The sequence below is a fragment of the Colius striatus genome, chromosome 11, assembly GCF_028858725.1.
Source record: "Colius striatus isolate bColStr4 chromosome 11, bColStr4.1.hap1, whole genome shotgun sequence".
Lineage (NCBI taxonomy): Eukaryota > Metazoa > Chordata > Aves > Coliiformes > Coliidae > Colius > Colius striatus.
This window is the reverse complement of record NC_084769.1, coordinates 24265983-24278312: the sequence shown is the minus strand read 5'-3', so window position 1 is coordinate 24278312 and position 12330 is coordinate 24265983. Positions and strand designations below refer to the sequence as shown.

The 12330-nt window shown below is 42.3% G+C and overlaps 1 protein-coding gene across 4 annotated transcripts in view; it reads left to right on the top strand.

Annotated features, from left to right (window-relative positions):
* Positions 1 to 12330, top strand: part of CHN1 (chimerin 1) — a 106349-nt gene that overhangs the window by 77766 nt on the left and 16253 nt on the right. For all 4 annotated transcript variants that reach the window (XM_062004602.1, XM_062004606.1, XM_062004605.1 and 1 more), the window contains one exon: positions 10224 to 10308. In XM_062004602.1, the coding sequence (XP_061860586.1) occupies positions 10224 to 10308 (85 nt within the window). The remainder of the gene's footprint in view (positions 1 to 10223; positions 10309 to 12330) is intronic.

Sequence of the window (12330 nt, the reverse complement as noted above, 5' to 3'; positions counted from 1 at the left end):
TATATGGATTAAAACATTCCAAGTTGGTCATTGAGAGGAGTCAATGACTCAGTCATCTGGGCTTTCCCTGTTTGCATCTCTTCATCTCTCTGTCTCCCCACTACACCCCAAAGATTTTCCTGTTTAAAATAAAGATAGGTCTCATGGGGTACCTTCTGACCTGAAACCTGCCTGACATGGACTATCTTCTACATGTCCTCCCTACCTGATACCATGCTTTGGACTTGGACACTGACCTTGTTTCTTTGCCTGCCGTTTGTGTGGGGTTGGTGAAAACAAACTATGCTTGAAATATGTTAATGGCAAGGAGGGCAGTCACAGAAGAGGAGCATTAGAATCACAGAATGGGAGGGGTTAGAAGGGACTTCTAAAGATCATCTAGTCCAACACCCCTGCTCAAGCAGGTCCACCTAGATAGGTCACACAGGAATGTGTCCAGAAGGGTTTGGAAAGCCTCCAGAGATGGAGAGTCCACAACGTCCCTGGGCAGCCTGTGCCAGGGCTCACTCTTCTTCACAGGAAACATTTTCTTTATGTTGAAGTGAAACTTTTTATGTTCCAACTTTTGTTCCTTACCCTGTCAGTGGAGACAGCAGAAAAAAAGTGTTGCCTCATCCCTCTGATATCCAGTCTTTAAGTACTTGTGTTAATGAGGTCATCCCTTAGCCTTTTTTAGGCTAAACAGCCCCAGGTCCTGCAGCTGTTCTTCATAAGAAAGGTGTTGCAGCTGCCTGATCATTAGCTGGGTGTAATGGGATGATAGCTTGAAAGGAAGAGGAATGGAAAAATTAACAGCAAGAAACCTCCTGCTTTGTGAAACTTGTTAGTCAGTGCAATAACCTTGCTATCACTTTGCAAATTTAGAAGAAGCCTGGACAAAACACCTTAAGGTTTTCACTCCCCTGTACATTTTGTGACTCAAGGGCTCTGGGGAATTTTTAGCTCCTTTGTCTGGTTCTAGATATTCCTTCAGACACCTCTGTCTCCCAAGGACTTGAGGTGGCAGAACACACTGCAAGTGTTCTGTAACTGCTGGTAGTCCAAGGTGTCAAACCACTCTTCTGCCTAGATAAGTGCTGTGGTGCTTCTCTGGAGCAAGAAGGTATCAGTGCCCATCAGAGCTGGGCTGAAATCTCTGTTTCCATGCATCATTTTCACTAGTATATTATCTCATTTCTCTCTTCACAAAATATGTATGTCTCCAGAAGGCTATTTTTTTTGCCATCTTTGCATGCAGTATTTGGTACTGTCATGCTGTTTCTTAGTCACTATCTTAATAATGCCCGAGGCAGCACAGACAATTAATTGTAGTAAATAACAGTTGCAAGGCTGCTTGGTGAATCGCTGATCATTCCCTTTCAGGCCAACACTTCTTCCAGCGAGATGTTTTTTCATGATTGTTCATCAGAGATGCTGATGAGTCTTGTTTGTTGAGATTCCTCGTCTTCCTCCTCTGCTGAAACATCACCCTGGCTTTCTCTTCGAGGGTGACCCTCTTGAAAGGCCAAAGGGAGCTCCAGGGCAGAGATAACGCACTTTCCCAGAACTAGGGAGAGAATATACCCTTAAATGTGCACAGAAAGTGAAGGTTCAGGTGAGGACCAGTTTCTACTGGAGAAGCTTTACCAGTACAGATGGACTTCAGTATCACTTTAATGGTGAGATTGCCAGTTCTAACAAGAGTTATTCTGACAGTGAAATTGGTACCACTTCTTTGAAACAAATATACTCACCAGGCCCTGGCCCAGAGTTTACTGGTGTAATTGCAACTGTGGTAGGTGCTTTGCTAGTGTAAAAAGTCATTGCTTCCATGCCAAATCTTACTGTTCTGACAAAAGCTGCTCAGCAAAGCCAGGCCTAAACTCTGGGAAATGGGGAGATGGAAAGTGCAGAAGAAATGCTGTGAAAAGACCAGAAGCTATAACAAACTCTTACTATATTAAGCAGAACTAGTTTTCTGTGACATCTAACATGAACTCATTTCTATTTCTGATCTTCTGGAAACTGGGGCAGATGCTGATTTGGGGTAAATTGGTCTAGCTCTGCTGAAAAGGGGATGCCAATTTTTTTATTAGGTCTGGAACTGGCACTGAACACATTTTCAAAACATCTTTAAGTGAGTCACTGCACCAAAATGAATATTCAGAAAGAGCTGGGTGCCTCTAGCACAGTCTCAGGGGAGAGTCTCTTCACATTCTCACAGATAAGAAAAACCTCAGGAAATTTTATGTTTCTTTTAGACTCCTAGTACTTGCGGGGAAAAAATGTTCAAAGGCAGAGAGAATATCTGGAGAACAAAACTGCAGGAAAACTTCCACAGAACTTCTGAGAAGACTTCATCAGCTCTTATGTTGTTGCTTCTGAAACTCGTAGTGTATTATAAGTTGGTTCAAGCCAGAAAAGCTTTTAGGCATTGATGGATTTTAGTCTCCTAAGATTTATTTAATGTTACTTTTACTTTTTTTGGAAAACCCAAGGCTTTTCTGGTTTCTTAGTGCTAGTCTCTGAATTCAAGCTGTGCCTCTGTTAAAGAAAAAAAAAAGCCTTCTTTCTAAATCTTTAATTTATTTAAGCTGTAATTCCTTCCCACCACACCAGTAGTTTTATTAGTCACCAGATGTGGATCCTGTGAGCCTTGCATGTGCACAGCCCCAAGAACAGACCAGCTCATTTCTGTGGTGAGGCCACAGGCTAGGAGCTTTGCCTCAAGTAGCACATAGCGAATATTGTGCTCTGTCATCATCAACACCTTTACCTCCAAATTCACCTTAGTGCCATTGCAAAAGCATTCCTTTAGGAATCTCTTACAGTTTTATATTCTATTTGCAGCATTACATATATTATATTTACATCACTGCATATAGCATGTATGGTATGTATATGTATACAATTCTTATTTTAAGGATTTTACTCAGTTTTCACCTCTTGCTTCAAAATCTTTTGCATGGACATAGGTATCAAGTAACTTGGGCCTGGAATAAAATGGACAGTGTTCCAGTTTCCAGATGTCCCTTCCAACCCCTACCATTCTATGCTTCTGTGATTCTATGGTTCTATGTCAACTTAAAGAAAAATCTGCTATTCTATCCTGAAATAAAGACAGCCCTTTTATTGAATTTACGAGCAAAAAAGTTGACAACCTGCTGTGCTCCAGTCTTTTGCTCTACAACCGAACCATGATTTCCTGTTGTTACCATCTCTGCTGACTAGATCAGTGCAAACCAGAAAGTAAACAAGACATGACAGCACTTCTGGCTGCAGGTGGGTGAGGACCTGCAGGAGGGTTTGCCTGCTCCACATCCACGCCAGTGTCTCCACTGGCAACACAATGCTATTTTTACCCCACTGCTGCAGTGTGCAGGTAGCATCTCTCCTCTCAAGAGCTGCAGGACAAAGTCATTGGGGCAGTGCCAGGCCAGCTCCCCAGGGTTAACACCCCAGCTCAGCTGGGCAAAGTCAGCTCCTGTTTTGGAGAGCATGTGTTCCAGTGGTCTCAGTTACTTTCACTTCTGTTACACCTTTGTGTGAAAGCAATTATCTCGCAGATATGGCTCTGCCGTGTGGGTTGTCATGGCAGTCTTTTCACTTCTCAGCTTACTCAGCAACAGCAACATTTGCCTCACAGGATGTGCTGGAATATTGGGAGTGCTTCAGACCCTTGTTTTAGAGGCACTGTAATCAATGTAGTATATGCAAGAATCAAATTGAAGTATTGTCCAAACTGGTAGTTGAGTCAATTGACTTTCTCACTGGTAATCTCTTCTGTACCCTTCACATCCTGGCGATTGCTGCCTGGAGCAGCGGTAGATGGAAACAACATGCCTATTGGGTGCCAGCATGACTACATTCAGCGCCTGATAAAATCAACTGTGACAGGGAAGACAGACCTTAATAATACAGGCTGAGTTTATTGTTTTAATTGAGACTTACAATGTCTCTCATACCCAATTAAAAGCTTGGTGAAGTCTCAACAGGGAGAATTCAGTTGGTAGAATTGCAAATCAGCTAGGACCACTGAGCTGACAGCCTCCATCAGCAGTGTCCTATCATCCTGGGGAATTTGTCTGAAAGAGAGCAGAACTGTACCTTTGGAGCAACATGAGTACCAGTGCTGTTTATTCAGTCCCCAATCGACTTGATCTCTCTGAGCACCAACAAGGCTTCTACCCAGAGTGCAGGACTATGGTAGCCTGAGAGGGTAGGTCAGCAGTGGGTTTTTTCCGTCCCTTTTCTAGTTGATGTGTTTCATCCCAACACAGATGAGAATGCTCCAAAACCTGTTACTCTCACCAGGAGTTCAGTATATAGGGCCATGGAAAAGGTGCTCTGTACTGAGCAGGGTCTTGATGGAGCAAGCATTCAGGGAGACCACGGCAGCAGCCTCTCAACAAAGGAAGGCTCTTTTTTGTGTATACTATCACAAAGACTTTTGTTTTCTGTGTTGAGTGTTGATTTTTCATAACCATGGTTTGTCAGATCCAGCCCTGCTTTCTTCCCAGCAGTGACTTTGCTAAAGCTCTGCCAATCACGTTTGCACAGCACTTTGCTGATATTTCCTCATTCTCTTCCTCCCTCCCTTGACAAGCGATATAATGTAATTCTCCTAGTTATGAATACTAATTTTCTGCAGGCTCATTCTCAGTTTTCAGATAGCAATCACAGCTGAAAAAACCAAAAGTGTAAGAGATAGGTGGAGTTACGAGATACAATGGTAACTGACTGCATCAGTGACCTTTATAGGGCCTTAGAAATCATGGTGAGACGTCTACTTGAGGAGTTCACAGCTTGTGGTATCATCTGTTGTCAGAGCCACTGAATCGTTTATTATTTGGTTCTCCTAAAACTTGGTTTCTTTTTCTAAGAAATAGTTTAATCAAATGCAAAACTAAAATAAATGAAATTCTATAATGCTTACAGTTATTAATCCTGGGAGTTGAGCTATTTTTCCCTATGTATAAGAAAGTGTCTTTCTAGCTTAAGAAACAAATTGTCCTCCTACACAAAATCACAGTAGTTAAATGTTTATTATACCTTGCTGATGTTGCAGGAGAGTTCAAAATAGTAATGCCTAGGTGTGAGCCCAATGTGAGGTTTTCCTCATGCCTCAGACTTGCAGGACAGCCTAATAATAAGATTTTATTACAATTATTAGTTTTTGAAGCGGGGATTTTTTTAAAATGATCTAGATTTTGCTTCTGAATTGAATATTTCCCTTGGAGTGTTACAAATGAAAATTAAAACCAGTTTATCTTGTTCTCCCACTCACCCATTTTCCACATTCTTAAAAAAATCGCTCACAGTTGAAGCCTTACAGAAAAGAGAGAAAAAGGTTTTTGAGACAGGAGTGAGAGTGGAAGGGCCGGGAGTTATAAAACCACAGTTGGCAATCTTGCTCTCTCACATTTTATAAGACAGTAAAGTCTGCATATGGCAGATGCTCTTTTTATAAGGGGAAAGAAACCCCTCGTAATTTAAGTCAGGATCTCTGGGACTCTGCTGGGTGTGTTTTCTGGAAAGCATGTTTTAGTTTTGAAAACAAAAAAGCCATTTGGCAGGTTTTTAGAGTGAGGAATTAAATATAAAAGTCATGATGCTATATTAAACAGTGTCATGTAATAAATGTAGTATTGTTTGCAGGTGCTGGCTCTTGACTTAGCAAGGGGATGCAAACGTGTTTCTTTTCAACATGCTGCCAGGCTCCATTCTGCAGGTTGAAACAATATTAGAGGTTGTTCTGACCTCAGAAGACCATTTTTTTGCTATTTTCTGGCATCACTTACTGTGTCTGATTTCATTTCCAGAGATGGTGTGTATTCAGACCAGCACATGGTCAGACATCCAGTTCTGCTCTGTGGTAGTGGGAAGATTAACACTCTGGCACTGCTGAGCTCTGGGAAAAGATAGCACCTCTTAGAAACCCCAAAAGAGGCTTCAGAGCCAATCCTGTAGGGTTGTGTACACCAAAGACAGCAGGACACCATGGCCTTTGGGCCTCCTAAGTAGTGTTGAGGACCTTCCTATTGTATGTCAGATAAAGGATAAAGTAAGGCAGAGGATTATGGAACATAGGAGAACCTATCCTCACCTTTTAATTTGTTTTGAATTTGCAATCAAATAATGGATAAGAAAGAGTCATTTGGCTGGGGCAGTATAAAAGCTGAGCAGGCTCTGAATAAATCTTCTAACAGAGAAGTGAATTTCTTAACCGATGATACGGAAAGGCATTTCAGTATTTGGATGAAAGCTACATGCATGGGATGAGGAAACAGTGCTAATGATGCTGAAAGGATGATCCTGAAGGGGAAAGTCAAACTTGCTCTTGTGAAGGGTGGCCAGTACACGCAGTGTTGGTAGGGAAGATGAAAGTCTGTTTTGTCCTTGTCATTTTTAAGTTGATGATGAGTCGTATAAATATCTCTGAGGGGTGAGCTGAGAGCCAGGATAATGCCAGGGGAACTGGGTATAGTAGGAATCACAGAATCATAGAGTGGTAGGGGGTTGGAAGGGACCTCTAAAGATCATCTGGTCCAACCCCCCTGCTCAAGCAGGTTCACCTGGGTCAGGTCACACAGGAACATATTAAGGCAGGTTTTGAAAACCTCCAGAGGAGGAGACTCCACACCCTCCCAGGGCAGCCTGTGCCAGGACTCCCTCACCCTCACAGTAAAGAAGTTTTTCCTTAAGTTTAAGTGGAACTTTTTGTGTTCCAGCTTTTGTACATTACTCCTAATCCTATCACTGGACACTGCAGAAAAAAGTATCGCCTCATCTTCTTGACATACACCTTTTAAATCCTTGCAAGTGTTAATGAGGTCCCTTCCTCTTATCCAGGCTGAACAGCCCCAGTTCCTGTAGCCTTTCCTGGGCACTCTCTGGAAGTTCTCTGTCTCTCTTGAGCTGGGGAGCTCAAAACTGAACACAGCACTTCAGAGGCCTCACCAGGGCAGAGTAGAGGGGGAGAAGAACCTCCCTCGACCTGCTGAGCACACTCTTCTTGGCCATGAGGGCACATTGCTGGCTCATGTTTAGTTTATTGTCAATCAGGACTCCCAGGTCTCTCTCTGCAGAGCTGCTCTCCAGCAGGTCAGTCCCCAGCCTGTACTGGTGCATAGGGTTGTTCCTCCCCAGGTGCAGGACTCTGCACTTGTCCTTGTTGAACCTCATGAGGTTCCTCTCTGCCCAACTCTCAAACCGGTTGAGATCTCATTGAATGGCAGCACAGCCTTCTGGGGAATCAGCCAGTCCTCCCAGTTTGGTGCCATCAGAGAACTTGCTGAGGGTACACTCTGTCCCCTCATCCAGGTTGTTGATGAAGATGTTGAACAAGACTGGCCCCAGAACCGATCCCTGTGGAATTCCACTGGCCACAGGCCTCCAATTCGATTCTGTGCCATTGATCACCACCCTCTGGGCTCTGTCATTCAGCCAGCTCTCGATCCACCTCACTGTCCACTCATCCAAGCCACACTGCTTGAGCTTTCTGATGAGGATGTTATGGGAGACATTGTCAAAAACCTTGTTGAAGTCAAGGTAGATGATATCTGCAGCTCTCCCCTCATCTAGCCAGCTGGTTATACTCTCATAGAAGGCTATCAGGTTGGTTAAGCAGGATTTCCCCTTGGTGAATCCGTTTTGAGTTCCCCTGATAACCATCTTTTCCTTCATGTGTTTTGAGATGGCATCCAGAATAAACTCTTCCATCACTGAAGGTCATTTTTGTTTTGTATGTAGGTGGAAAGTAGTTATTAGAAATGTAAGAAAAACTGGGTTCATAACCAAATTTTCATATTAAAATAAGAAAAATGAAGGGAGACAAAAGGTTAGAGTGGCAGATTTGGGATGTGGTAGACCCTGCAGGACAGCTCTTCGGGAGAGAGTCAAGGGGAGGTGGAAACGTGCAGACTATGGTAGGGAGAAAGATGCCAAGAAGGAAGAATGTTCACTGCTAAAACAGCAGCCAGTTAGAAATTGGGTGCTTGAGGTTTGGTGAGTATCAGTGCTGGAGACAGCCCTGGAGAGGCCACGATCAAACCCCAGCATTAGAAATGCTTCAGCAAATGGCACGTTTGGTGTATTTGATTAATTGAAATCATCAAGTAGAGAGGCAAAGCATAGTATAATTTTTTTTTTTTTGTTCAGCAAGAAAAATCCATGTGTCAGAATTTGTTCATTCTGCCTAAAGAAAGAAGTTAAAATGTTAGCATTTCAAAGAGCAAGACAAAATTTCCCTCTTCTAAAATCAGAAATACAAACCCCACTTTTTAAAAAATATTCTCTTGTAAAACTGCAAAGAATTCTAAAAAGAGATTGGGTTTTACTCAACCTTTTGAACTGTAATTTTTGTTTCAATTTTCCTCAACAGGAATTTTGATAAATGTTTTAAATATGTGGCTACGGGGGGAAATGTTCTTTTGACAAAAAAAAAAAAAGATGGTGATTGAACGGAAGCGCTTTTTTTTCCCCTGAAAAAGTTCCATTAGTCCTACAGGCATTAACACACAGCATTTTGCTTGAGGATATTAGAATGTGCTTGTTCTGGGAAGGGAATACTGCCAAAGACCTGGAGAAAAGCCACAAGGATGAGGAAGAAAGCCAAGAGGATGTGGGTAGTGCAGGTGGGTAATGGAGAAGTTGGTGTGAAAAATCTCTTTGTGGTGAGAGGAAGAAAGAAAATGGAGATTACAGCTGCCGACAGTCCTGTCATCGTGTGCGTTGTAGAAGCCGGAGCTGCAGGGGGAAGGAGTCTTGTGAAGCACATGGCACCTTTGAAGGGCAAGTGGAAGCAAGTGCAGGGGCCAGCACTGGTAGAGAAGATGACACTTCACCCCATTACACTTCCTCCAGAGATGCTCAGCAGCGCAGGGCTAGAGGTGATTATAAGCCTGGCTTAGCACCATCCTGCATGTGAGTGACTTGGTGAATTCAGGAGTTACTTTCCAGACTTAACACAGCAATCTACCTCACTGCTGCTTCCTTGGCAGAAAAGGCCCAGGAGGCTGCAGGCCTTCCTGTGGCCAAAACTGAAAGGCAGTCTGAATTGCTGTGTGCTGCTCAGGGTTGTCACAGAGCTAAGTGTTGCCTGGGATCCAGCCGTTACTTCAGGCAGTGGTGCAGGGAAAGCTCGGCACCTCAGTCCAGCCTCTCTGGGCTTTGCTGTTTCTAACCAGATCTCTATGTGGATGGCAAGCGGGTACCTTTCCACCAGCTCCTGCTCTTTTCTGCTCCTGCCGGGCAGCGTGTGCGCACGAGGCTCTCATACCTGCTTTGTAACTGTGAAGAATTCAGCGACTTCAGCCTAAAGCATTTTTACTACATTTAACTGCAAATTTCATTTCTTTAGGATCACGAGCTACTGATATTTTTTGTCAGACTGTCTATTCTAACTAGAAGCTCAAAGCCTTTTGTGCTGGCTAAGGAAGTAATGATTTTCTCTGTAAAGAATCCTGTGGTTTCCTACAGCAGGAACTTTATCAGAATAAAATTAGAAGCAGCTAATGGTGGCTGCAGGATTTGTAACAAGCATGTGAGCCGGGTCTGAAGCAGCATTGGGTTTTTTTCTTCTTTAGCTTTGAATTTTTTCCTAGTTCAGTGGATTCTTTTTTCCATTTACTAGATTCATTTGGATTTGCAATATGTAGCATTACTCTGAAGAGAATTAATTTCCTTTTAGACTTACTCTAAACTGGAAAGTCCCTAAGTGTGTTTGCACTATTTCTGTGTAACACTGGAATTTTTGCCAGGCAAGACTTCCTCTTCCCGAGCTGAAATGTTGCAGCCCCCTACACCTCTGACACACACAGTACCTTTTGGACAGGAGGGCAGAGAGAAGACATTTTAAATAGAGCTAAACTGCACAGTCTCTGCAAAAGCTTTGCCTTGTGGCTAAAATCCTGTCCAGAGGGAGGGATGCCAAGAGGCAGAAGGGCTTTGACCTACCATTGCTTCTCTGTCCCATGCGATCTCGGAGCAGACCACCACAGACCCTGTTCTACTGCTCTGGATGGCTCAGGATGAAGAGCTGCCGTTTCCCATACATCTGCAAGAGCTTTGCAAGTAAAATCCTTCTTACGTTTCTTTCTTCCTTTTCTGTGGTGATAAAGGGAAGCTTCAAGTGACTGCATGTGGTGCCTTTGAGGAAGAGGAGTTCTGCCTTGTTTAGACACATGGATATTAATGTCTGTGACATATTTTCTGTAATTTTCTTTTCTGTTGCTCTCTTCCAGGTGCACACGTTCAGGGGCCCACACTGGTGTGAATACTGTGCTAACTTTATGTGGGGCCTCATTGCTCAGGGAGTGAAATGTGCAGGTAACCATCATTCAGTCTTGTTTTCCTAAGACAGTTCTAATGTTGTGACTGTTTAATGTGCTGCCTGCTGCAGCGTCGTGCTGCATGACAAGGGTCCGATCTGGCCCCTGTTAAAATCAAAAGAAGGAACTGTATGCACTCTGCTGGTTTCAGGTACCTGTTTTGGTAACATCACTGCAGTGATGCAGAGAGAGCACTTGTCAGGCTCTCACAGAAGGGAAACGACAGTCAGCATTAAGGAATTTAGTTTTTCTGCCCATTTTAGAATGGAGGAGAAAATAGGTACATGTGTTGTTAGCTTTATTTCTTTTATACCACTTTATACTACAATGGTGGTAGGTGTGAGGAACACAGATCTCACGTTGTTGTTGTGAAACAGACATTCGGGTTAATTTTATGTATGAAGCATAAGACTCTTTGCCTGCCATAGATTCGAAGTTATGTCTTCTGCTTGCAAACTGAAAAGAAAGTAAGGAAAGGGGTGATGAATAAGGGATGCGTACTGAAATGTTACATAAACATTCAGGTGCTGGTAGAAACGTATTACACACATGGGTGTCACTGCAGGCATTTCTAGGATAAAGCCTCTCCAAAGTAAAACAATTTGACAGTTTTATTGATATGATTCCTCTGAAAAAAAGGGACAGTCAGCTTTTTTCAAAGGCAGAAAAAAAAATCAAAGTGATCAAAATAGTTTACTGTATTTAAAAAGTATTTTATGACATTCGAGCAAGCAACTACATTTATAAAAATGATGCAAAGGGATGTTGATGTATGAAGACCTGCGTATGTTGCCCTGGAAACTGAATTTTCAAGCTAATTTAAGAAAATCTGCTCTGTCTAAAGCTTTCTGAAGTCTTGTGTCAAGCAAGTAAGAGGGCTTTTTATGACAGAACTACAAAATAATACAAAACTTAAAAGATTTTATAGCCGAATAGGATTGAAATATTTTAAACTCCTTCCCCCGTAATTATTTTGATGCAGTATTCTGTTGATAGACTCTGCCCTGTCCAGAGTATTAGAGAGTGTAGCTATGGTTTAAGAAGTTATTGTATAAAATTGGCATTTCCTTTCTCTGTATTTTCCCCCAAACTAAATATTTAGGATTGCAGACACATCTTCCAGTTGTGAATAAAGATTGTTGTTACTTTTTACTGGTATTGATTTTGCATAGGGAGTACAATGCTAGAAGAGAAAGAGGAAGCCTGATTTTGTTCTTGAATTGTTTTCTGATAAAAGTAGTCATTTTTTGATGACACATGAGCCAGTAAGTGTGCCATCTTTCTTCTTCACCTGGAGTAGGTTCCTAAATTTTTGCAGTTAGTAGAAATAGCAAGTATGTTTCAGATATGTGTTAAATAACTTTGATCCATAAAATCGATAAAAACAAACAGTATAAAGGCTTGCAATGCTGCATGAATGAACAAAAAAGTATGAATAAATAAATACTTTTAGAATTAAAGTGCTGAGGTTTTTACTGCTTTCTTTTTTTAAAAAAAAAAAAAAACAAACAAAACAAACTAAAGTAGAGCTGATCTTCTGGTTTTATACAGATTTTTCTAAATCATGAATTTGCCAAAGCTTCCAAAGTCTGATTTTCTTTCAGAATGATAATAAGTACTGTATGTTTCCTGAGCCCTCCCTGCAGTGTAGAGGAACATATGTGTATTAGATGATTTCATAGGCTCAGAAACTATAATTAGGCCTTTCTGTCTTATGTGAGGTTTCATTTTGCTGTTGGTAGCTTCCAGTAATTTCTGTGATCTTATTTATATTTTAAATTCCCCTGTTGTACAACTATACTTATTTGCTGAGATGTTGGGGCACAGGGAGGGTGAGAGTTTTTGAGCCATGTTGGAGGTCACTGGGCATAACCAGGTGAACTGCTGACATGCATGATTGTGGGCCAGGATGTGAAGAGGAGCAGACGAGGAGCTCTGGCATGGCAAGGCTGACAAACAGCACTTCCTCAGCCTGGCAGCTCTGGTTGCTGTGTGTCATGCGTAACGTGCTTGGGGTTGA